Consider the following 24,243-nt stretch of genomic DNA (forward strand, 5'->3'; position numbering starts at 1 on the left):
CTTGCACGGCTCCTCTCTGTAATGTCCCCTCGCACAGCTCCTCTCTGTAATGTCCCCTCGCACGGCTCCTCTCTGTAATGTCCCCTCGCACAGCTCCTCTCTGTAATGTCCCCTCGCACAGCTCCTCTCTGTAATGTCCCCTCGCACGGCTCCTCTCTGTAATGTCCCCTCGCACGGCTCCTCTCTGTAATGTCCCCTCGCACGGCTCCTCTCTGTAATGTCCCCTCGCACGGCTCCTCTCTGTAATGTCCCCTCGCACAGCTCCTCTCTGTAATGTCCCCTCGCACGGCTCCTCTCTGTAATGTCCCCTCGCACATCTCCTCTCTGTAATGTCCCCTCACACGGCTCCTCTCTGTAATGTCCCCTCGCACAGCTCCTCTCTGTAATGTCCCCTCGCACGGCTCCGCTCTGTAATGTCCCCTCGCACGGCTCCGCTCTGTAATGTCCCCTCGCACGGCTCCGCTCTGTAATGTCCCCTCGCACGGCTCCTCTCTGTAATGTCCCCTCGCACGGCTCCTCTCTGTAATGTCCCCTCACACGGCTCTTCTCTGTAATGTCCCCTCGTATGGCCCTTCATCTCACGATGATCGCTTGACGTATACAGGAGTCCGTTTCCCTCACTGCTCATCAGACTGCTGGATTTTCTGCATCTCCCGAAACAGACAATACTGTAGAAATCTTTCTGAAAACACTGGGATGAGTCTCCTGCTCACTGGTGCCATTTTCAGCTCTAAAGGTACCGTCACACTCAGCGACGCTGCAGCGATATAGACAACGAGCCGATCGCTGCAGCGTCGCTGTTTAGGTCGCTGTAGAGACGTCAAACACAGCAGCTCCAGAACGATGCAGGAGCGATCCAGTGACGTAACGGCGACTCATTTATCGTTCTCACAGGTCGTTAGCTCCATGTAAAACATCGCTGACATCGTTGCTTTTGCTGTCAAACACGACGATACACTCCGATCTGACGACCAAATAAAGTTCTGGACTTCTAGCTCCGACCAGCGATATAACAGCGGGATCCAGATCGCTGCTGCGTGTCAAACACAACGAGATCGCTATCCAGGACGCTGCAACGTCACGGATCGTTGTCGTTCTCGTTGTAAAGTTGCTGAGTGTGAAGGTACCTTAAGGCTTTTAAGATCAAACTCAGTTTGGTCATAAATCAGCTTAGATGACGGTTCAGAGGAAGAGAGATAAGTGGCACAGACCAGAATCTGTGTGCAGAACAAGTTCACTGATCAGTTCACTGCTAACTCCTTATACAGTCTGTTCTGTGATACATAGAAGCCGGGGAAGACACAAGGTTCAACATTTGTAGCAAAAATCTAGGTCAACTCTAACATCAGACCAGAGCTCACTGAGAGATTCTGTAGCCAGAAATGTGCTGGGGAAAAAAGCTGAACCATGTAAAATTTTTAAATAAAACCTAGCCCTCAGTGCCACGCATATGAAGCTGTAGATGCCCCTATTTTGGGTTTTATACTGACCCCTCTTGTTTTGCCAGCTGTTTGAGAGCTATCAGAGTCCTTCAGAAGAACGGCCATGTCCCGAGCGATCCTAGACTCTTCAAGTCGTATGCCGAGAGCGGACACTTTGTGGATGTCAGAGTGGCGGCCTTGGAAGCTGTTGTGGACTACACCAGAGGTAAGCCTCGTATCCTCCAGGATCATAGACAGATGTCTGCTCCTGTTGGCTAATGATGGCTAGTTTCTGCATATATATATTTACTTTCCATTCTCACATTAAAGTGTTCTGTAGTGCAGAAGTGCACAGGATCATAGTTTTTCTACATATATCTCATAGCAGAGTCTGCTTCTCCTTAGTAGCGTAGGCCGGTCACAGTCCTCTGCAGACAACTTGATGTATTTTATTTTCTCGGCAGAAATCAGCCCAGGTGCTGACGATATGTCTTATAGTCCTCCCAGTTGGCTATACATGAAGACCAGGGGTGAGCGGACCCATGGATGTTTGGGTTCTTCCAGACTGTAGTTCAAAGTTCAGTTCGGTGTCCGAACTTAACCCCGAACCCAAGCACAATAGAAGTCAATGAGGACCTGAACTTCAGTGCTTTAAAATGGCTGTAAAATAATTATAGTTAGTTAAGGCTAGGGGCCTGCAAAAGGAAGCAACACGGGGGTAAGAGCAGGACAAGTGCCCTGCAAACAAATGTGGATAGAGAGATGACTTTGGGGTTTTTTTGTTTTGTTTTTTTTACTCCTTAACCCCTTAACGACCGCCGATAGGCCTTTTAACGGCAGCCGCTAAGGGTACTTAAACCACAGCGCCGTTAATTAACGGTGCTGTGGAAAAAGTGAATAGCGCCCCCCAGAGTCGGATTTTCTCTGGGGTCTCGGTTGCCGAGGGTAGCCGAGACCCCAGAGAATATGATTCGGGGGGTTTTTACCGACCCCTGAGTTGCGATCGCTGGTAATTAACCGTTTACCGACGGTCGCAACAAAAAAAAAAAAACGCGATGTGCCGTTTAATTTCTCTGTCCTCCGATGTGATCGCACATCGGAGGACAGAGAAATAGGGTCCCCGATGGCCTCCGATAGCCCCCCAATACTCACCTATCTCCCCCGGTGCTCCTCGTGGCTCCCGATGGGCACCGCCATCTTTTTTCCGGGGAAAAAATGGCGGGCGCATGCGCAGTGCGCCCGGCACCCGGAAGATCTTTGGGGTCTCGGCTGCCGGGGGTAGCCGAGACCCCAAAGAACATGATCGGGGTCGGTTTGCACCGACCCCTGTTTTGCGATCGTCGGTAATTAACAGTTTACCGGCGACCGCAAAAAAAAAAAAAAGCGATCTGTAATTCTCTGTCCTCTGATGTGATCGCACATCAGAGGACAGAGAAATAGGGGGATTCGGGGACCCTATCATACTCACCCAGTGTCCCTGGGTCCTCTTCCGTCTCCTCCTGCCGGCCGGCTTTTTCCTCATGGCGGGCGCATGCGCAGTGCGCCCGCCATCTGCTGCCATCTGCCGGCCGGCAGGAGAGACGAGTTGGGGCTAAAATTAGGGTTAGGGTTAGGGTTGGGGCTAAATTTAGGGTTAGGATTAGGCTACTTAGGGTTAGGGTTGGGGCTAAATTTAGGGTTAGGGTTGGGGCTAAATTTAGGGTTAGGCTACTTTCACACGTTTTTTGGCTTCCGTCGCAATGCGTCGTTGGAGAAAAAACGCATCCTGCAAAAGTGCTTGCAGGATGCGTTTTTTCTCCATTGGCTTGCATTAGCGACGCATTGCGACGGATTGCCACACGTCGCATCCGTCGTGCGACGGATGCGTCGTGCTTTGGCGGACCGTTGGCACAAAAAAGCTACATGTAACTTTTTTGTGCGACGTGTCCGCCATTTCCGACCGCGCATGCGCGGCCGGAACTCCGCCCCCGCCTCCCCGCACCTCACAATGGGGCAGCGGATGCGTTGAAAAAACAGCATCCGCTGCACCCGTCGGTTTGTCGGCCCGACAAACTGCGATGGGCCGAGTACGACACTAGTGTGAAAGTAGCCTTAGGCTTCTTTCACACTTGCGTCGGTACTGGGCGGTCGCAATGCGTCGGCCCGACGTACCGACGCACGTTGTGAAAATTGTGCACAACGTGGGCAGCGGATCCAGTTTTTCAACGCATCCGCTGCCCAGTCTATGTCCTGGGGAGGAGGGGGCAGAGTTACGGCCACGCATGCGCGGAAATGGCGGACGCGACGTACAAAAAAAAAGGTTACATTGAACTTTTTTGTGACGACGGGGCTAAAGTTATGGTTAGGGTTGGGGCTAAAGTTAGGGTTAGGGTTGGGGCTAAAGTTAGGGTTAGAGTTGGGATTAGGGTTAGGGTTTGGATTAGGGTTGGGATTAGGGTTACGTTTGGGATTAGGGTTGGGATTAGGGTTACGTTTGGGATTAGGGTTGGGATTCGGGTTGGGATTAGGGTTAGGGGTGTGTTGGATTTAGGGTTTTGATTAGGGTTATGGTTAGGGTTGAGATTAGGGCTGTTTTGGGGTTAGGGTTGTGATTATCATTAGGGTTGTGATTAGGATTATGGATCGGGTTGAGATTAGGGTTAGGGGTGTGTTGGAGTTAGGGTTGGAGTTATAATTTGGGGGTTTCCACTGTTTAGGTACATCAGGGGGTCTCCAAACACGACAGCCAATTTTGCGCTAAAAAAGTCAAATGGTGCTCCCTCTCTTCTGAGCTCTGCCGTGCGCCCAAACAGTGGTTTACCCCCACATATGGGGCATCAGCATACTCGGGATAAATTGGACAACAACTTTTGGGGTCCAATTTCTCCTGTTACCCTTGTGAAAATAAAAACTTGGGGGCTAAAAATCTTTTTTGTGGGAAAAAAAAATATTTTTTTATTTTCACTACTCTGCATTATAAACTTCTGTGAAGCACTTGAACATTCAAAGTTCTTACCACATATCTAGATAAGTTCCTTGGGGGTCTAGTTTCCAAAATTTGGTCACTTGTGGGGGGTTTCTACTGTTTAGGTACATCAGGGGCTCTGCAAACGCAACATAACACCCACAGACAATTCTATCAAAGTCTGAATTCCAAAATGGCGCTCCTTCTCTTCTGAGCTCTGCCGTGTGCCAAAACAGTGGTTTACCCCCACATATGGGGTACCAGCATACTCAGGACAAATTGGAGAACAAATATTGGCATCCAATTTCTCTTGTTACCCTTGTGAAAATAAAAACTTGGGGGCTAAAAAATCTTTTTTGTGGGGAAAAAAAAATATTTTCTATTTTCACTACTCTGCATTATAAACTTCTGTGAAGCACTTGGGCATTCAAAGTTCTCACCACATATCTAGATAAGTTCCTTGGGGGGTCTATTTTCCAAAATGGGGTCACTTGTTGGGGGTTTCTACTGTTTAGGTACATTAGGTGTCTGCAAACTCAACATAACGCCCGCAGACAATTCTATCAAAGTCTGCATTCCAAAATGCATTCTATATGGCGGTATGTGTGAAAAGTATATGGCGGTATTATGTGAGATCTATGTGGCGGCATTATGGGTGATCTATATGGCGGCATTATGTGAGAAGCATATGGTGGTATGTGAGAACACTAGCGGCATTATGTGTGATCTATGTGGTGGTATGTGTGATCTATATGGAGGTATTATGTGAGAACTATTTAACAGTATTATGTGTGATCTATATGGCGGTATTATCTCCAGAAAGGGGACCCATTCTACGGTGGTTCTGGCTGATCACCTGCACACGGGTCTGAAGTCATAGAGGGGGCAGCATGACCTACGTTAGGTGCAGTCAGGGGAGGGCTGGTGAGGCAGGTGAAGAGAGGGGTCTCATTTTTATCGTTACCATATGGCTACATTTCCCTCCTGCTTCCCAGTGTAACCCTGTACTGCGCCTGTCGCCTCGCTTTCACACATCGCCAGGACAGGATCTGAGGAGGGGAATGGGGTCTGCATGCAAAGTCTGGATCAGAACAGGCCATCAATCAGCAGAAATGTTTCCTGGATTTTTGTGGTGCAGACAAGCAGACGGTCCATCCATGTGTATAAAAGACAGCGCTCTATGTATAATCCCTGGCTGCTCTGCGCACCGAACATGGTGCCAAAGAACTGCACACTGCTCTTCTGAAATACTCTGTGCTGCTGTCACCCTGCTCCCTCCACCATATGTCTCCCAGAATCCTTGCTGCCTGCCATCCTCTGACTGTTTACTTGTCAGTATAACTTTGCAGTCACCAACAAAATGGCTTCTCGCTGTGTTCCTGAATCCTCTTATCCCTTAGCAAACACCCAGAAGGAGAGGAGACATCACACACAGGTCAGCAAGCTCCGCCCATAATTACTGCAGTGCAGTAATGTGAGCTAGTTGTACACTAGGTTTTTGTCAAATTTCAGTAGCTGCTCCCCCTAGTGTTTAAAAGGAGAAATGCCAAACTTTTTAAAATGATTTTACATATTTTACTAAATTATAAACAAATGATAATACTTAAGAAAATGTAAACATTAATTCTTTACATTTTTCAATTGCTGGAATTTTTTTTTTATGGCACTCTCCCTTTAAGGGTGTATTCTGGTTTGATAAAATAAAATGTCGTTCTTTCTTTAGTGAAATAATGCGATGTCAGTTTTCCAATATACTTTCCATATCAATTTCTCATGATGATAAATGCCTGTCCCAGTCTGGTGCACTTCAGGAATATATGCTGTTGAAGGGCACATATATGTGCTGCAGAAACAACTTTTACACCTAGGCCAGCAATAATAACAAGGGAACATCTTCTACATCTAGAGGAAAGAAGGTTAAATCACCATCACGGACTATGATTCTTTATTGTACGAGCAGTGAGACTATGGATTCTTTACTGTACGAGCAGTGAGACTATGGATTCTATACTGTAAGAGCAGTGAGACTATGGATTCTTTACTGTATGAGCAGTGAGACTATGGATTCTTTACTGTAAGAGCAGTGAGACTATGGATTATTTACTGTAAGAGCAGTGAGACTATGGATTCTTTACTGTACGAGCAGTGAGACTATGGATTCTATACTGTAAGAGCAGTGAGACTATGGATTCTTTACTGTACGAGCAGTGAGACTATGGATTCTTTACTGTAAGAGCAGTGAGACTATGGATTCTATACTGTGAGCAGTGAGACTATGGATTCTTTACTGTACAAGCAGTGAGACTAAGGATTCTTTACTGTATGAGCAGTGAGACTATGGATTCTTTACTGTAAGAGCAGTGAGACTATGGATTCTTTACTGTACGAGCAGTGAGACTATGGATTCTTTACTGTACGAGCAGTGAGACTATGGATTCTTTACTGTACGAGCAGTGAGACTATGGATTCTTTACTGTACGAACAGTGAGACTGTGGATTCTTTACGAGCAGTGAGAGTATGGATTGTTTACTGTACGAGCAGTGAGACTATGGATTCTTTACTGTACGAGCAGTGAGACTATGGATTCTTTACTGTATGAGCAGAGCAGTGAGACTATGGATTCTTTACTGTACGAGCAGTGAGACTATGGATTCTTTACTGTACGAGCAGTGAGACTATGGATTCTTTACGAGCAGTGAGACTGGATTCTTTACTGTACGGGCAGTGAGACTATGGATTCTTTACGAGCAGTGAGACTATGAATTCTTTACTGTACGGGCAGTGAGACTATGGATTCTTTACGAGCAGTGAGACTATGGATTCTTTACTGTACGAGCAGTGAGACTATGGATTCTTTACTGTATGAGCAGTGAGACTATGGATTCTTTACTGTACGAGCAGTGAGACTATGGATTCTTTACTGTACGAGCAGTGAGACTATGGATTCTTTACGAGCAGTGAGACTGGATTCTTTACTGTACGGGCAGTGAGACTATGGACTCTTTACGAGCAGTGAGACTATGAATTCTTTACTGTACGGGCAGTGAGACTATGGATTCTTTACGAGCAGAGAGACTATGGATTCTTTACTGTATGAGCAGTGAGACTATGGATTATTTACTGTACGAGCAGTGAGACTGGATTCATTACGAGCAGAGAGACTATAGATTCTTTACTGTAAGAGCAGTGAGACTATGGATTCTTTACTGTACGAACAGTGAGACTATGGATTCTTTACTGTACGAGCAGTGAGACTATGGATTCTTTACTGTATGAGCAGTGAGATTATGAATTCTTTATTGTGCGAGCAGTGAGACTATGGATTCTTTACTATACGAGCAGTGAGACTATGAATTCTTTACTGTATGAGCAGTGAGAGTATGGATTTTTTACTGTACGAGCAGTGAGACTATGGATTCTTTACTGTACGAACAGTGAGACTATGCATTCTTTACGAGCAGTGAGACTATGGATTCTTTACTGTATGGGCAGTGAGACTATGGATTCTTTACGAGCAGAGAGACTATGGATTCTTTACTGTATGAGCAGTGAGACTATGGATTCTTTACTGTACGAGCAGTGAGACTATGAATTCTTTACTGTATGAGCAGTGAGAGTATGGATTTTTTACTGTACGAGCAGTGAGACTATGGATTCTTTACTGTACGAACAGTGAGACTATGCATTCTTTACGAGCAGTGAGACTATGGATTCTTTACTGTATGGGCAGTGAGACTATGGATTCTTTACGAGCAGAGAGACTATGGATTCTTTACTGTATGAGCAGTGAGACTATGGATTCTTTACTGTACGAGCAGTGAGACTATGGATTCTTTACTGTACGAGCAGTGAGAGTATGGATTTTTTACTGTACGAGCAGTGAGACTACGGATTCTTTACTGTACGAACAGTGAGACTATGCATTCTTTACGAGCAGTGAGACTATGGATTCTTTACTGTTTGGGCAGTGAGACTATGGATTCTTTACGAGCAGAGAGACTATGGATTATTTACTGTATGAGCAGTGAGACTATGGATTCTTTACTGTATGAGCAGTGAGACTATGGATTCTTTACTGTACGAGCAGTGAGACTATGGATTCTTTACTGTGAGCAGTGAGACTATGGATTCTTTACTGTACGAGCAGTGAGACTATGGATTCTTTACTGTACGAGCAGTGAGACTATGGATTCTTTACTGTACGAGCAGTGAGACTATGGATTCTTTACTGTACGAGCAGTGAGACTATGGATTCTTTACGAGCAGTGAGACTGGATTCTTTACTGTACGGGCAGTGAGACTATGGATTCTTTTCGAGCAGTGAGACTATGAATTCTTTACTGTACGGGCAGTGAGACTATGGATTCTTTACGAGCAGAGAGACTATGGATTCTTTACTGTATGAGCAGTGAGACTATGGATTATTTACTGTACGAGCAGTGAGACTGGATGCTTTACTGTAAGAGCAGTGAGACTATGGATTTACTGTACGAGCAGTGAGACTATGGATTCTTTACTGTAAGAGCAGTGAGACTATGGATTCTTTACTGTATGAGCAGTGAGATTTTGAATTCTTTATTGTACGAGCAGTGAGACTATGGATTCTTTACTGTATGAGCAGTGAGACTATGAATTCTTTATTGTGCGAGCAGTGAGACTATGGATTCTTTACTGTACGAGCAGTGAGACTATGGATTCTTTACAGTACGAGCAGTGAGACTATGAATTCTTTACTGTATGAGCAGTGAGACTGGATGCTTTACTGTACGAGCAGTGAGACTATGGATTCTTTACTGTACGAGCAGTGAGACTATGGATTCTTTACTGTGAGTCCGAAATAGCTGTTTAATGCCAATTACACACCTCCATTACCCAGAATAGCCCTTTAATGGCAAGTATATACCCTCATGAGATGAGACTATCCATTTTAATGGCAGGTATATGATCCTGTGAAATCAGAATACAAATTAAAGCACCACTCCAACATGTGTTTTTTTCATGGCAGTGCAGGATTCTATTGTTAGGTCCCTGCCCCCGATCTTATATTTACCTGCCGACGTCTTCACCTTGTATTGCCGCCGCTCTTGTTGGATCACTACAGTGTTTCATGGAGCGAGCCAGAGGTCACTTTACAATGCGAGTCTATGAGAAATTAGCTCTGGCAGTCATAGACTTGCATTGAGAACTTGTGAAGTTACCTCTGACTTCCGGCCAGTCAGAAGTTGTGGTCACAAGATGGCGCCACAGAACAAGAGCGGCTTAGAAAAAAGATGAAGACAGTGACGGGTAAGTATAAGACTAGGGTCAGGGACCTTCCATTAGAAGCACCACTCCAGTGCTGGAAAAAAAAATTAAGTGGTGTGGTAATGTCAAGTTCTTTCATAAAACAACAATTCCCCTTTAATAGTGGATATATACGGTACCTCCTGAAACCAGAGTACCACTTTAATGGCAAGTGTATACCTGTTTCATGGCAGGTATTATATCTTCATAAAATCAGAATACCCCTTTAAGGACCGGTACATACCCCCATGCTACCACAATATCCCTAATGACAGGTAAATAAACTAGTAAAACCTCAATACCCTTTTAATGGCAGATATATGCTACCATGTAACCAGTGTAATGGCCTGTATATATCATAACAAGGAAAAACTCCTTTAAATATGACCTGTCACACAGGTAAACCTTTTTCGTTTTATACCTTTTAAAAAATCCCCAAGATCCCCTGATTGTGAGGCTCTGGGGGCTTTATTACCCCCTGTATAACACACATCACCGCATTATTGATGTGTCTGAGCCCGACTTCATCGACTCACATAGGAAACGTAACAGTGAAGCCTTAAACCCCTGTCACGATCAGATCAAACTCTTCTCTTGGGGTTTTCTTTTGGTGATGAAGACGTCTTGAGCTGTTTCCAGTAAATCTGGTCTTGTGTAATGTCCCTGAAGCTGCACATCCAGTATATAAAGGTGAGAAGGAATTCTCAAGGCCAGCCGCAGTACAGACCTCTGCCTGTGGAGGCGATGACGTGCTGACTGCCGAGGCCACTGATGGGCTGCAGCGCCCGATGACTGCTGGTAGGGATGTCCTCACTTCTGGTCCTGATGAAGACCATCATAGTGGCAGCGCGGGAGCAGTGGGAGATACTAGTGGTAAGTATTGCTTGCTTCTTTTACCCTCTTATAACTGTTTTAAAGGCGCTGAAAACCTCACTTAAAGGGATTTACTCATCTTATTAAATAGGGACAATTGCAAAGTGCTTGTAAAAAACAGAATCTTTGGCACATCTCAAGACTGGAGGGATTTTGATTTGTGCTATTTTACAGCTCATACAACGTCAGAAGTGTCCGGTCTCCTAGGCAAAGAGTGCGTGTGCAAGCCAGCGTTGCTCTGAAGCTAGCCCGAATTTCTGGATAGCCGTCTTCTTCAGTGCCCATACACTCCTAAAAGAGTGGGAGAGCGCACAGGTCGGGCCAGAGACTTGGCCATGCGATCAGCCCACACTGTCGGTCTTCAGGAGCGCCACCTGCCCCTCTCCGGCAGCCGAAACCTGGGAGGCAGTGGAGTTTTGGCCCCTGAATACAGGAACATGAATCCATTGCACTAGCGCAGCAACAGATAGAAAGCTACCCAAGTCTTTATATTTGTTGGCCTGCGCTTACTTTCTGATATCAGGGCTTCTGAAGGCAGATAGACTGGGGAGAAGCAGCGGGTTTGGAGGCCACTTACTTTTTTTCCAGGAACGGCGACAAAACCCCTATTAAAAGCTTCTAGTAAAGTTTCATAACTTTCCATATTAGACAAAAATGTTTCTACAAAGAAAGAAAGAAGTTTATTTCCTCTTTATTGATCCATATCTGACATGTAGTGTATGTGTAGAGTCCCGACACTACTGGAGCAATATTATTATTTATTTATTTAGCACCATTGATTCCATGGTGCTGTACATGAGAAGGGGATACATACAAATTACAGATATCACTTACAGTAAGCAAACTAATAGTTACAGACTGATACAGAGGGGCGAGAACCCTGACGTTGCGGGCTTACATTCTACAGGATTATGGGGAAGGAGACAGTAGGTCGGGGGTTGCAGTAGCTCCAATGGTGTTGAGGTGGCCGTGCGGTCATTACAGGCTGTAAGCTTCTTTGAAGAGATGGGTTTTCAGGTTTCTTTTGAAGGATCCAGTTGTGGTGGATAACCGGACGTGTTGGGGCACAGAATTCCAGAGGATGGGGATATTCAGGAGAAGTCTTGGAGGCGATTGGGTGAGGAGCGAATAAGCGTGGAGGAGAGAAGAAGGTCTTGGGAGGACCGGAGATTACGTCAGGGAAGATATTGGGAGATTAGTTCAGAGATATACGGAGGAGACAGGTTATGGATGGCTTCGTAGGTCAGTGTTAGTAGTTTAAACTGGAAACGCTGAGGGAATGGGAGCCAGTGAAGGGATTTGCAAAGAGGGGAAGCAGGAGTGTAGCGAGGAGAGAGATGAATTAGTGGGGCAGCAGAGTTAAGGACGGACTGGAGGGGTGCGAGAGTGCTAGCAGGGAGGCTGCAGAGGAGGATGTTGCAGTAGTCGAGGCGGGAGATGATGAGGGCATGCACAAGCATTTTAGTAGATTGAAGGTTGAGGAAAGGACGGATTCTGGAGATATTTTTGAGCTGGAGGTGACAGGAGGTGGAAAGAGCTTGGATGTGAGGTTTGAAGGACAGGGCAGAGTCAAGGGTTACTCCGAGGCAGCGGACTTCTAGTATGGGGGAAAGTGTGATGTCATTTATTGTGATAGATAGGTCAGGTAGGGAAGATATGCGAGATGAAGGAAAGATAATTAATTCAGATTTGTCCACATTGAGCTTGAGGAAGCGCGAGGAGGAGTAAGGGTACTGTCACACAGTGGCACTTTGGTCGCTACAACGGCACGATCCGTGACGTTCTAGCGATATAGTTACGATATCGCTGTGTCTGACACGCTACTGCGATCAGGGACCCCGCTGAGAATCGTACGTCGTAGCAGATCGTTTGAAACTTTATTTCATCGTCAAGTGTCCCGCTGTGGCGGCATGATCGCAGCGTGTAACAAAGGTGTGCACGATATTCCCAATGTCCCGTATGACTTCTACATCGCAACTACGTCATGAAATTATCGCTCCAGCGCCGTGCATTGCAAAGTGTGACCGCAGTCTACGACGCTGGAGCGATAATCAAGCGACGCTGCAACGTCACGGATCGTGCCGTCAGAGCGATCAAAGTGCCACTGTGTGACAGTACCCTAAATGTGCGGTTGGTAAGGTATGAGGAGATCCAGGATCGGATAAGTGCCGTATTCTTCCAGACTGTCCAGGAATTTATTCTGGCATCCTTAAGGCAATGCTTTTGTATGAATCCTGTCCGCACATCACAGTATCCCCAATATTACGTCAATAGCAGAATGTGTGCTGGAATGTTCCCTCCCCGGCCGGCGCTGTCCTTGGTTGGCTGTCCTTAAGAACGGTTTAATCTCACTACAGACACACCATGATTAAGACGTCAGTCGAAACGCGTCGGAAGAACGCTGCCATATGTGCATAATGCTGTAAGAAATTATAACTTATTTACAAGTGGTGTACCATAGGATATAACCCTTCCTTTTTTTTTTAAATGAAGAAATAAATTCACTGATTTTACTACATTCCTGCTGGATTCATCGTATTTTGCTATAATGTATAGCTCAATGCTAGGACGTGGGCCGAGGCAGTAAGGGAGCTGTAGGCTAATAGAAGATGACACAAGTCCTTTATGAATGGTGCTGCTCAGCTGGAAGTAACTTTTTGTGTTGTGTTCACAGTGGACAGAGGCTCCGATGATTTACAGTGGTTGTTAAAAATGGCCCAGAATGACCCCATGCCGTATATAAGGTAAGCCGATGGAAGGAAATAGTTGTGGAAAATGCTTTTCTTTTTTGGCTGCCCTATTGTTACTATATACACATGGAAAAATGTATTGCTTGTCAATAAAGTGTGCGCTGCATTGTCCAGCATTGTCAGCTCTGATTGCACAGTGACATGGCGTAGGGACATATTCCCTGCCTCTAGGAGCCTCCAGAATAGGTGAAAAACAATATTGTACCCTCTCCTCCAGCAAGATGCAGCTCAGGTTTATCTTAGTGTATAAGGTAGACACGACCGGCAACAGGCTTCCTGCATGGTTTTTTTGCTTTTTTTATTTTATGGTTCCCTCCAAGGTAATACGGATGTCCTCTTTAGTTATTGTTCAAGGAAGACCTACACTGTGCACTCCACAGTAGTGGACCTCCCTACGGACGCCATCTATGGGCTGTCGCCCATCGGCCGTGGCTGCTGCAGCGGAGTGCCCTTGTCTCCACAAATGTGAAAGGCAATCTGTTATTTCAACGATCTCCATCCAAAGAGGAAACCATGGCCAGCCTCCTGATCACCTTGGATTCCTTGATATCCTTCGACTGGATTATCAACACCCAGATGCCTTGTCTGACGCCATCTCTGTGCCTGAAATTTCTGACCATTACCAAAGACACCCATGTTGTTCTGGTCATTCTATGACCATAAAAGCGCTCTCTTCTTAAATCTGGAGTGGCTCAATTGCAGACTGAGTTCTTGTGCTCCATGCATTTTTACATGAGTCCTGGACAGGATGGTCACAGTTTTTACCCGGTTTGACACCCAACCTCTACAGCGTGCAATCCTTTCTATATCTTTAGAACAAATCTTTGCGGTGAGCACCCTAGATCGACTCATCTGTCTTCACATTCGAGTGTGCAGAGTTAGCCTTTAGCGGTAAACAGCCCCTGCTCTGATGTCTAGCAAGCCTTTCCTCCCTTTTCAACGGTGAGTAGTTTCGACAGATGCTAGTCTTTTTGGCTGGGGAAGAGTCTTCAATCATCACTCTGGTCATGGCTGTGGTCTCTGGAGAAATCCTACTTAAAGATTAGCCTTTTACAACGGAGGGCCATCTTTCTGGTCCACTCTCCTAAAAGGCCACCTGCTTCAGGTACAGACAGATAAGTCCACCGCGGTCACTTTCCTGAACCATCAAGGGGGAACCATGAGCCCGCCAGAACTCTTGACTGGGTAGAGCAGCATATTCCAGTGCTCTCCGAGGAGTGGGCTCTGTTCCAAGAAATCTTTAGTCACATTTGTCTTCCCTGGGACACACCCACCATGGATCTTTTCGCATCTCGTCTCATTCATAACGTCCTAACCAAAGACGCCAGTTCCCAAGACCCGTGGTCATTCGCGTTAGACATTCTTGTCACTTCTCTTATCTATTTCTTCCCTTCGCCGCAGCTTCTACTTCATATTCTCAAGCGAGGCAAAGCAGAAGGCTTTCCAGCTATCATCAAAGGTTTGGATTTGTCTTGCCGGGCATGGTACTCCAACCTTATTCATCTTGTTGTAGATGCATCATGACCCCGACCTTCTTTCACAAAGTCCCCTATTCCACCCAACTTTACCTCAGCTACGTTTAACGGCATGGCTGCTGAAGTGGATCATCTGAGATCAAAGGGTCTACGCAACTCTGTTGTTCAGTCTATGCTGAAGACTAGCAAGCTGCAATCTGCCAAGATTTACCATCGTAAAGGAGATTTTACTTTGTCTGCTGTCAACAGTGGCATTTTCTGAATATTGTTTTTTGCTTTTTTTGGATCCTTTCCTTTCTTCACTGTGATGTTTATGCAGCCTCTCCACCCTCAAAGGGCAAGGGGATCTCTTTCCATTTTCTTTCAGCACATGCTAGCCTCTCATAAACAGGTTAAGACCTTCCTCCTGGGAAATGGCTCATTGCGCCTCATTGCTCCCCTCCTTTTAAGCACCTGATGTAATCTTTGGACCTCAGTCTGGTTCTGTCTGCGCTCTGTCTTCAAGCCTCTCATGCAGCATCTCTTCAAAGATCTTTTCTTGGAAAGTGTAATTTGGGCTGCCCTTTCCTGCAGGGCTCCCTTTCTTGTCCATAACCAGGAGAAGATGGTGGTTTTGGCTTTCCACATTAATTAGAACTTCATCCTCCCCTCCTTTTCTCTATGTCCGTTTCATTCCTGAGAACATTCTCTTCATCGTCCGGTTCGGATGGCCCTAACTACAATAGATGCATTCTTTCAGTTACAGAAGACTTTCAGCGTTCCGATTTTCTCTTTGTGATTCCAGATGGCCCACAGAAGGGCTTGTCACCCTCTAAGATGACCATTGCTTGATGGATCAAGTCAGTTATTGTGGAAGCCTACATGCTCAAGCGAAAATCTTTGGCTGCTACCTCGATCTCTGTCCATATCTTTGTCAAATTTTACAAAATGTTGGCTTCTGAGATGGCAGCTTAGAACATAAGGTCCTGCAGGTCACTCGCTGTTAGATGGTGCGCACTGTCAGCTGTTATTTCTCCAACCCATGAGGACTGCTTTAGGATGTCCCACAATCCTGTTTCCCCAATGTTAACGAGAATATTGGATTTTTGTACTTCTTGTAAAATTCTCATTCCGTGCATTGAGGGACACAACTCCCACCCTATTTCTGATGGTCCTCTCCTGGGATCAGTTGTTGATATACATCCGGGGTTCAGGACATATTGATTGCTGATTTTTTTCTTTTTTTTAGGGTTTTGCTGTTTTTGGTTTCTCTCCTACTTTTGGCACTAAGCTGAGCCACCTCGTGTCTGAGAAAGGTATAGCCCACCAGGTAGGGCCAATACTTTTTGTTTTCACCCAGTATTGATGCTCCACGTGGCAGAACATACCCACGGCCCTGTGCCCCCCAATGTATTGAACAAGAAGGGAATTTTGCAGAAAGTACAAAAATCCAATTATCGGGCGAACGGACCAGTCCCCTTCACAAAACTTACTATGATTTTGCTTTCCACCAGAGGGAGGTAATGCACTGGTCTGGTCCATTCACAGAAGTTTACTGTAGACCGGCCGACCAGCAGCAGAACCAGTTTTTGGAAGAATCAAAGGGCTGTCCCACAAAGAAGCAGCCTAGCGATTAGCCCATGTCCGCCTTTATCCTTTATAGACGGGGGGCGCTGCAGCCATCCATGCATTTCTAGAACTGGCATAGGGTGGGTTGCCAATGCTCGGGGCTAGGCAAGTATTTTGTTCCCCGAGTTCATCATTGAACTCCTTACCCTTCAAGTACATGTATTGTATTTTGAGGAAAATACTGATGTCATTTTAGTTTTCATTTTTACCCTCTCTAGTTTTTTGCTGTGTTTTTTTTTTTCCAGAATCCAGACCTAAGATTTTGAAAATTAAAAAAGGTATAGGTTGCTATATTTATTTTTTACCTTTTTTATTTATTTTTTTATACGTGATAATTTTATTACCCTAAACGTATCCCATAGCCTGAAGGCCAAGGGGTTCGAAAAAGTATAGAAGCGTATGATTTTATACTGTTTTCACTCATTAGCTAATTTTATGTCATGGTTTATGCCAAGTGCAGAAGACAGGATGAGCTTGTCATCAATTGCTGCGTTCCGCTAAATCAGTGACCGAGATGACAAAGCTCAATTCATTTTCGCTGTTCCCATTGGGGCTCAAAATCTCGATTTCCTATCAGTATGTCTTTGGAGTGTGGGAGGAAACTGGAGCATCCCCCCAAACACAGGGAGAACATACAACTACAGTTTCTTGCAGTCAGTTGTCCAGTTTTATCACAGGGATGGCACGGGGAAGAGTTGTGACTTCACTTTATGGAGTGAGAACCCGCTATAATGCAGGGTTGAACTCCTTCGTCGCATGCTGGGACCAGATTTAGCTGCGATCCTGACATTTCACCGCCTCACATGCTGCAGTTAATAGTGACAGCAGCATGTTAGGAGTTTTGACAGAGGGAGATCGCTCCCTCTGTCAGTCTAATGGCACGCTCACCACTGATCGCAGGGTGCCAATGGATTGATGTGGAAAGCGGAGGCCTAACAATCCTAGTTTTAATTTAAAAAAAAAAAAAAGGCAAACCCGTGCAAAAGCTACATGTTTTGTATCACCGTGTTTGTGACAACCTGTACTATAAAACCACATTATTCATCCTGCTCAATGAATGCTATTGCAAAAAAATTATGAAAAACCACATCAATTACTTTTTTTTTCCACACCTAAAAAAAACTACAAATTGATTAAAAAACAATAAAAACTTGCAATTGTTATGCAAAAAAACCAAGCCAACTTACATCTCTGTAAAGAGAAAAATGATGCTCCCCATCCTTCCAAAAAAAATATTTATTTTTTTTAAACTGAATTTTCTTGTGCAAAAGTAGTTTAGCATAAAGTTATAAAATAAGTATTTCCCTAATAGTATCCACCCACAGAATAAAGTTATCATGCAAACTATAGAATAAACTCTAAAAAAAAAATAAAAATAAAATTTAAAAAACAGTTCCAGATTTTTATTTTTTGTTCATGCCTACTAAATAAATACCAAACTGCAAAAGTGAAAAATCACGTTATTTGGAAGGAATTAAAACAAAATAATATTTAAAGGGGTTGTCCACTTCTGGACAACCCCTGCTTAATTGCTTCAGGACTCCAGGTAAAGAGCAGGGAACGACGGCTCAGGCATCGCTGGAGCGGCGCCTCCGCAGGAGGGGAGTGTACACGGCTTTATCACAATGGCGGTTGTCCAGTAGTTGATTTACACTTTTGAGGACAGTGTTTTTTTTGTCCAATGAATCTATACATTTATGGCATATTTACTCAGCCAGGGTGACCGAGCTCCATAGATCATTGATTAAAGTGGGTCACCTTGACAGATTGGGACTAATAGGGGGCGAGTCTCGGGAACTGCAGAATGGGATGAAGGAGGAAGTTACACACACTTCATCTTCTGTAAATCCGAAGCTCAGGGATTTGGGGGATGCTGGAGGCCAGCTCTGTGTTTAGGTTTGTGTGTGTTCTCTTGGTTTATTTGTCCCCGGCGCTATGTGTTTCAGATGACGTTTTCCTTCTGGCCCGTGTCAACCAAAACAAAAAGCGGATAATAAACCCAAATATCATGACTCTGCTTTTTCTGTGGTTTTTTTTTTTTTTTAGACCGGATATGCTGATTTGAAGGCATGGTGAATTGTAAGAGGCCCCTTTTGTAGGGAGGTCCACAGGGTGGTAGATGGAGGGGCTGACTTTGGGTCTGCATCCACAGGTGTCTGGTCTGTGCCCCAACATAAGGGTCTACCCTTTTCCTTGCTGCCTCATCGCATGGTGGGATTAATCTTTTATAGTCAAGCTTATATGTGCTGTCAAAGAATGACCCAGATGAGAGCAAATCTATGAAAAGTTTCCTGTACTGGTTACAAGTCTACGTTGTAGCATAAAGGGAATCTCATCATACTGCACCAAAGTGACCTTAGAGTAGGTCATCAATATCCGATCGATGGGGGGCAACTGCTGGCGAAACAGTGTAGCCCAGATTACAAATGAAAATATCTGCCGTGAGTTGCTACTTAACAAGTCTGCCACTTCTTGCCAGTACCGGTGCCGGCTTGTGAAGTGCCACATTACATGTATCCGGTTGGCCTCTGGCATACCACATCTTATGTACCGAGAATCCTGTTTGGGTCCCATTTTAAAAATTAGTGAGCGAGTCCTATATCCCCTATGGATAAGAAATAACTGAGCCACTAAGGCCCGGGATCACACTTGCGAGAAACTCGCAGGAGTCTCACATCTCATTAGGCGGCACTGCCGCCGGCACTCGGGAGCGGAGTGTGCGGCTCCATGTATTTCTATGTAGCTGAACGCTCCGGTCCGAGTGCCGGCGGCAGTGCCGGGTATTGAAATGCGAGACTCATGCGAGGTTCTCACAAGTGTGATCCCGGCCTAATTGAGACATATAGGATGCCCTGTAGGACATATCCACTAGGGATGATTGAATAGCTTCTGATAACTCCTAATCCGAATAGCTAAAGCGCTTACCAAATAGCTGCCTCAGTAACCTGGAGCGCTCCCGATAATCAGCTGTTCGGTGCCGCAGCTACATGTGACGCGGCTGTGTAACAGTCCCAACACATGCATAGAGAGGCTGTTTGTTGGGACGGTCACACAGCCGCGACACATGCAGCCCATTATACCCTATGGAGAGGGAAGGGATGAGGAGAGACAGGAGTGAGAGACACAGAAAGATCGTGTTGAGCTTTCAAACAAGTCTTCTCTCATCCCTGATCTGGAGTCACATCCAGAGAGCTCAGTACCGCATTATAATGTCCGCCATGCAGCTGCGAAGAGATACAGATAATGCACATGGTTTTAAGATCTTTTAGTCGGATGTTTCTGTGGTTACTGAAGTACAATCATTGGTATTTTATTCCTTTTTAAATTCTTATTGATAAATACATCAGGTTTATGTAAAGACCTAATATTTTAAGTCTTGACCCTGTTTTTTCCAAGACTTTTGCCGTTTGCCCTGGCAGCTGGATATCCGCTTCTGGGCCAAATCCTGACTGATGACAGCCCACTCTGGTCTAATCAGTGCTTGGAGTTTCAGTTTCTGTGTTTTTGTTGGTCTCCCCACTCTTTGAGGATTGACCATATGTTATCAGTGTGATCAAGATCTGGGGTGTTTCTGGCCATGGACCCAAATGTTAATGTTTTCTTCACCAAGCTCCTCTGTTACCATTCATGACATGGCCTCCATCATGCTGGAAAAGCATCGTTCATCGCCATATTGCTTCTGGATTTTTGGTGGGGGGAAGTTCTACTTGGAAGATGATTAGATCCCATTCTTCATTCATGGCTGTGTTCCTGGCCATTATTGTATGTGAACCCCCTCCATGGGTGGTCTCAGGACGCTTTACTGTTGGCAGTTACAGGACTCATGGTAGGAAGCACCTCTTCTTCTCCGGACAGTCAGTCATCCAGATGTCCCAAACAGTCTGATGGAGAAATGTATATTCCCCTCAAAAAACTGCAAATTTTTTTTCATGGACCCAAAGACTTGCATAGATCATTTTGATCCGACTTGTCTTCTCGAATTTTGCGTGGACCAATTGCTGACATAAACAGCCCCATAAACGCTCACTTCTCCTCTCTTCTATCCTGAATGCAGCAGAGGTCATGTTTCTGTCCAGCTGCTACACTGATGCCTCCACCCTGTGCCAGTCTTTGCACTGGCTGCACATCTGCTGCAGAATACAATATAAACTTATCAGTCTCACCCACCAAGCTGTCCACAGTTCTGCACCCCCTCACATCTCCTCCCTCATCTCTGCTTACCACCTGCTTACCACCTGCTTACCACCATACTCAAGCTCAAGCCCTCTGTTCTGCAACTGATCTAAACTGACGTCCTCCATAATCCGGACCTCGTACCTCCATCTCTAGGACTTCTCATCTTCTGCACCAGGTCTGTGGATTGTAATATTTCGAACAATTCGGTTAAGTCACAGTATCCAGAGTTTTAAATATGCTCTAAAACCACATTTCTTTAGATTGGCCTGTCACTTCACCTTACTAATCTAACCCATCCCTGTTCTCCCTTCCTAACTTTTCCTCAGACTCTGATTCTCTCCTATAATATGCAGATCTGTAAGCAAAGAAGTTTCAGATAGATATGTTATGGGGTATAGGGTCGCTCTGACTCTCTATTTGCCTGTTTCGTGGCTGTTTGGAGACAGGCCATGGTCTCCCTGCACACTGGCTGAACATGGGCTCACAAATTTCTGATTGTCATTTGCAGGTTCAGTATGTCAGTGATAATGGTTTGAGTTCTGTTGTGGATCTGTCAGGATAGATCTCTGGAGAGCAAATGAACAGAACTGTCCCTCTAATATTTACAAGTTGGAGACTGTCCATGGATGCAGCGTGTTAGCAGCTCGTAACAAGTCACCGATGTTTGTATTGTTCTTGTTTACAGCGATGGCAACAATAATCATAACAGCTACTCAAGACATTACTGTAATTAATGACCTGCTCGTATATATCATGACTTCAGACACTTAGTTTGCAGATGGGCTCCAAGATGTCTTCAGATTTAGTGCACATGTCCATTATTTATTGGGGTTGTGCAATCAATTCCAATTGCTTAACCGTTTTTGTTCCATTTGTTGCCGTTTGTAATGTAATAATGGAGGTAACAAGGCTGGGTGTGCAATGGAGAGTGTGAATGCGTTAGAGAGGGTGTGTGGTGGAGTGGAGAGAGGGTGTGTGGTGGAGTGGAGAGAGGGTGTGTGGTGGAGTGGAGAGAGGGTGTGTGGTGGAGTGGAGAGAGGGTGTGTGGTGGAGTGGAGAGAGGGTGTGTGGTGGAGTGGAGAGAGGGTGTGTGGTGGAGTGGAGAGAGGGTGCGTGGTGGAGTGGAGAGTGGGTGGGTGGTGGAGTGGAGAGAGGGTGCGTGGTGGAGTGGAGAGAGGGTGCGTGGTGGAGTGGAGAGAGGGTGCGTGGTGGAGTGGAGAGTGGGTGGGTGGTGGAGTGGAGAGAGGGTGCGTGGTGGAGTGGAGAGTGGGTGGGTGGTGGAGTGGAGAGAGGGTGCGTGGTGGAGTGGAGAGAGGGTGCGTGGTGGAGTGGAGAGGGGGTGCGTGGTGGAGTGGAGAGAGGGTGCGTGGTGGAGTGGAGAAAGGGTGCGTGGTGGAGTGGAGAGAGGGTGCGTGGTGGAGTGGAGAGTGGGTGGGTGGTGGAGTGGAGAGAGGGTGCGTGGTGGAGTGGAGAGAGGGTGCGTGGTGGAGTGGAGAGAGGGTGCGTGGTGGAGTGGAGAGAGGGTGCGTGGTGGAGTGGAGAGAGGGTGCGTGGTGGAGTGGAAAGAGGGTGCGTGGTGGAGTGGAGAGGGGGTGCGTGGTGGAGTGGAGAGAGGGTGCGTGGTGGAGTGGAGAGGGGGTGCGTGGTGGAGTGGAGACGGGGTGCGTGGTGGAGTGGAGAGAGGGTGTGTGGGGTAGTGGAGAAGAGAGGGTGTGTGGTGGAGTGGAGAGAGGGTGTGGTGGAGTGGAGAGAGGGTGTGTGGTGGAGTGGAGAGAGGGTGTGTGGTGGAGTGGAGAGAGGGTGTGTGGGGTAGTGGAGAAGAGAGGGTGTGTGTGGCAGAGTGGAGAGGGTGTGTGGCTTAGTGGAGAGATGGTGCACAGCGTATAGTGGAGAGAGCGTGCGCGCGTCGTAGAGGAAAGGGTGTGTGGTGGAGTGGAGAGATTGTGCGTGTGGAGGGCGGAGTGGAGAGGTGTGCGCTGCAGAGTGGAGAGGGCGCGTGGTGGAGTGAATAGATGGTGTGTTCAGGGGGCGGAGTGGAGAGATGGTGCGTGCACATGGCGGAGAGTAGAAAGCGTGCGGACCATGACTAGATCCATCTATAGAAATTATATAGCCCTCTACTATACAGTTTCTTTTGTTTTTTGACACCCAAGAACCTGCAACAGTTTATTTTTTTGAGGGACATGAGAGTTAGACCCCGTTATGTATTTCTTAAAACATGCCGAGCGGCATTTAGCATAGGAGCTATGTGCTGGGAAATGACCGCCGTACTATATCTGTACTGTTTTCTCACCCTACTGTAAACCTATACCACTGCTTGTGCTGCAGCTACTGGGAGGTGACCGTATATAGACAGACTATTATAGGGGGCATTCTGTATTGGGGTACATTCATTTGTTTTAATTTTGGACCAAAAATCTGCAGTGGAATATGGTATCGGCGATGTTGGTGTGGATTAGATTTGCTCAATCCTCACCGTTGCAAAATTTTCCACTTAGAAAATGACCTCTGGTGGGGATTTTTAACTCATTAGCATGTCCATTTTCTCTACAGTTTTTCCCTATTAGTTGAATGAGGAAGTCCAGATCCTCAACAAAATGTAGTGTTATGAGAGGTCCGAAATAGATCCCCTATTGTCAACATTTAAAGGGAATCTATTAACCATTTTTTTGGCATCTAATCTTAGAGCAGCATAATGTAGAGGTGGAGACCCTGATTCCAAATATGTATCACTTACTATGCTTCTTGTTGTATTTTTGATAAAATTACAGTTTTATCAGCAGGAGATTATCGACTAGTAAACCTGCTGCCAGGTAGTCCAACTCCGCCCCCACCACTAATTGGCTGCTTTCTAAATATGCACAATTTACACAGACAGCTGCCAATCAGTGGTGTGGGCGGGGTTATACAGAGCTCCGCATTGAGAGTACTGCTACATCTGCAGCAGAGAAAACATGGATTTTATCAAAACTGCAGCTAGCAGCCCAGTACGTGATACATAGCTGAAATCAGAGTCTCTGCCCCTCTATTATGCTGCTCTCAGATGGGGTAACTAAAACCTGATGACAGATTCCCTTTAAGAAAAAATAAAAGAAACACTACTCCCCTTTCTTGGAGGAATTAAACCTACAGGACTTGGAGGAATCCTGACTGTGGGTATTGCACGCTGCCTGAATTCTGCAGTCAGTGATCTGAGGCTTCTGTCTTCATCCTAGAGGACACTTTTATCTATATGGCCGTGTAATGTAGATGATAGAACTAGGAGTGTCAGTATCTTGGACCTATGAAGCCGTACGCGATAATTATCTTGTAAACTGCTCCAGTGGTTTGATGCATGATGTGGTCCTGTGGCGCCGGACTAATGATGGCGTATGATGCGATTGTATCAGCAGATCCGCAGTATCTTTGAGGTTTCGTCCTGTTTATTGACCTTTTGGTCTTTTGTACCGTACTCCTATAACAATGCGGTCATTCAGCGCTCTCCAGTATAAATATTTTCTTTCCTTATTTCTTTCGGTTGATGAATTGTGTTTGTTCTCAGGCACAAGATACTTTACATGCTGTCAAAGAACCCGCCATTCACCAAGAACGTCGAGTCTCCGCTATGTAATGAAGCGCTCGTCGACCAACTATGGAAGCTCATGAATTCAGGTAAACGTCGTCCGCTGACAGACTGCGGACCCTAAGCCATCAATGGAAAAGAAAACCCCAC

At 45.8% G+C, this 24,243-nt stretch overlaps 1 protein-coding gene across 3 annotated transcripts in view; it reads left to right on the forward strand.

Annotated features, from left to right (window-relative positions):
* The window catches only part of TAF2 (TATA-box binding protein associated factor 2), a 175,949-nt gene that overhangs the window by 106,935 nt on the left and 44,771 nt on the right, over positions 1–24,243 (forward strand). For all 3 annotated transcript variants that reach the window (XM_077271130.1, XM_077271131.1, XM_077271129.1), the window contains exons 20-22: positions 1,508–1,647; positions 13,197–13,266; positions 24,073–24,182. In XM_077271130.1, coding sequence (XP_077127245.1) covers positions 1,508–1,647; positions 13,197–13,266; positions 24,073–24,182 — 320 coding nt within the window. The remainder of the gene's footprint in view (positions 1–1,507; positions 1,648–13,196; positions 13,267–24,072; positions 24,183–24,243) is intronic.

The sequence above is a fragment of the Ranitomeya variabilis genome, chromosome 6, assembly GCF_051348905.1.
Source record: "Ranitomeya variabilis isolate aRanVar5 chromosome 6, aRanVar5.hap1, whole genome shotgun sequence".
Classification (NCBI taxonomy): domain Eukaryota; kingdom Metazoa; phylum Chordata; class Amphibia; order Anura; family Dendrobatidae; genus Ranitomeya; species Ranitomeya variabilis.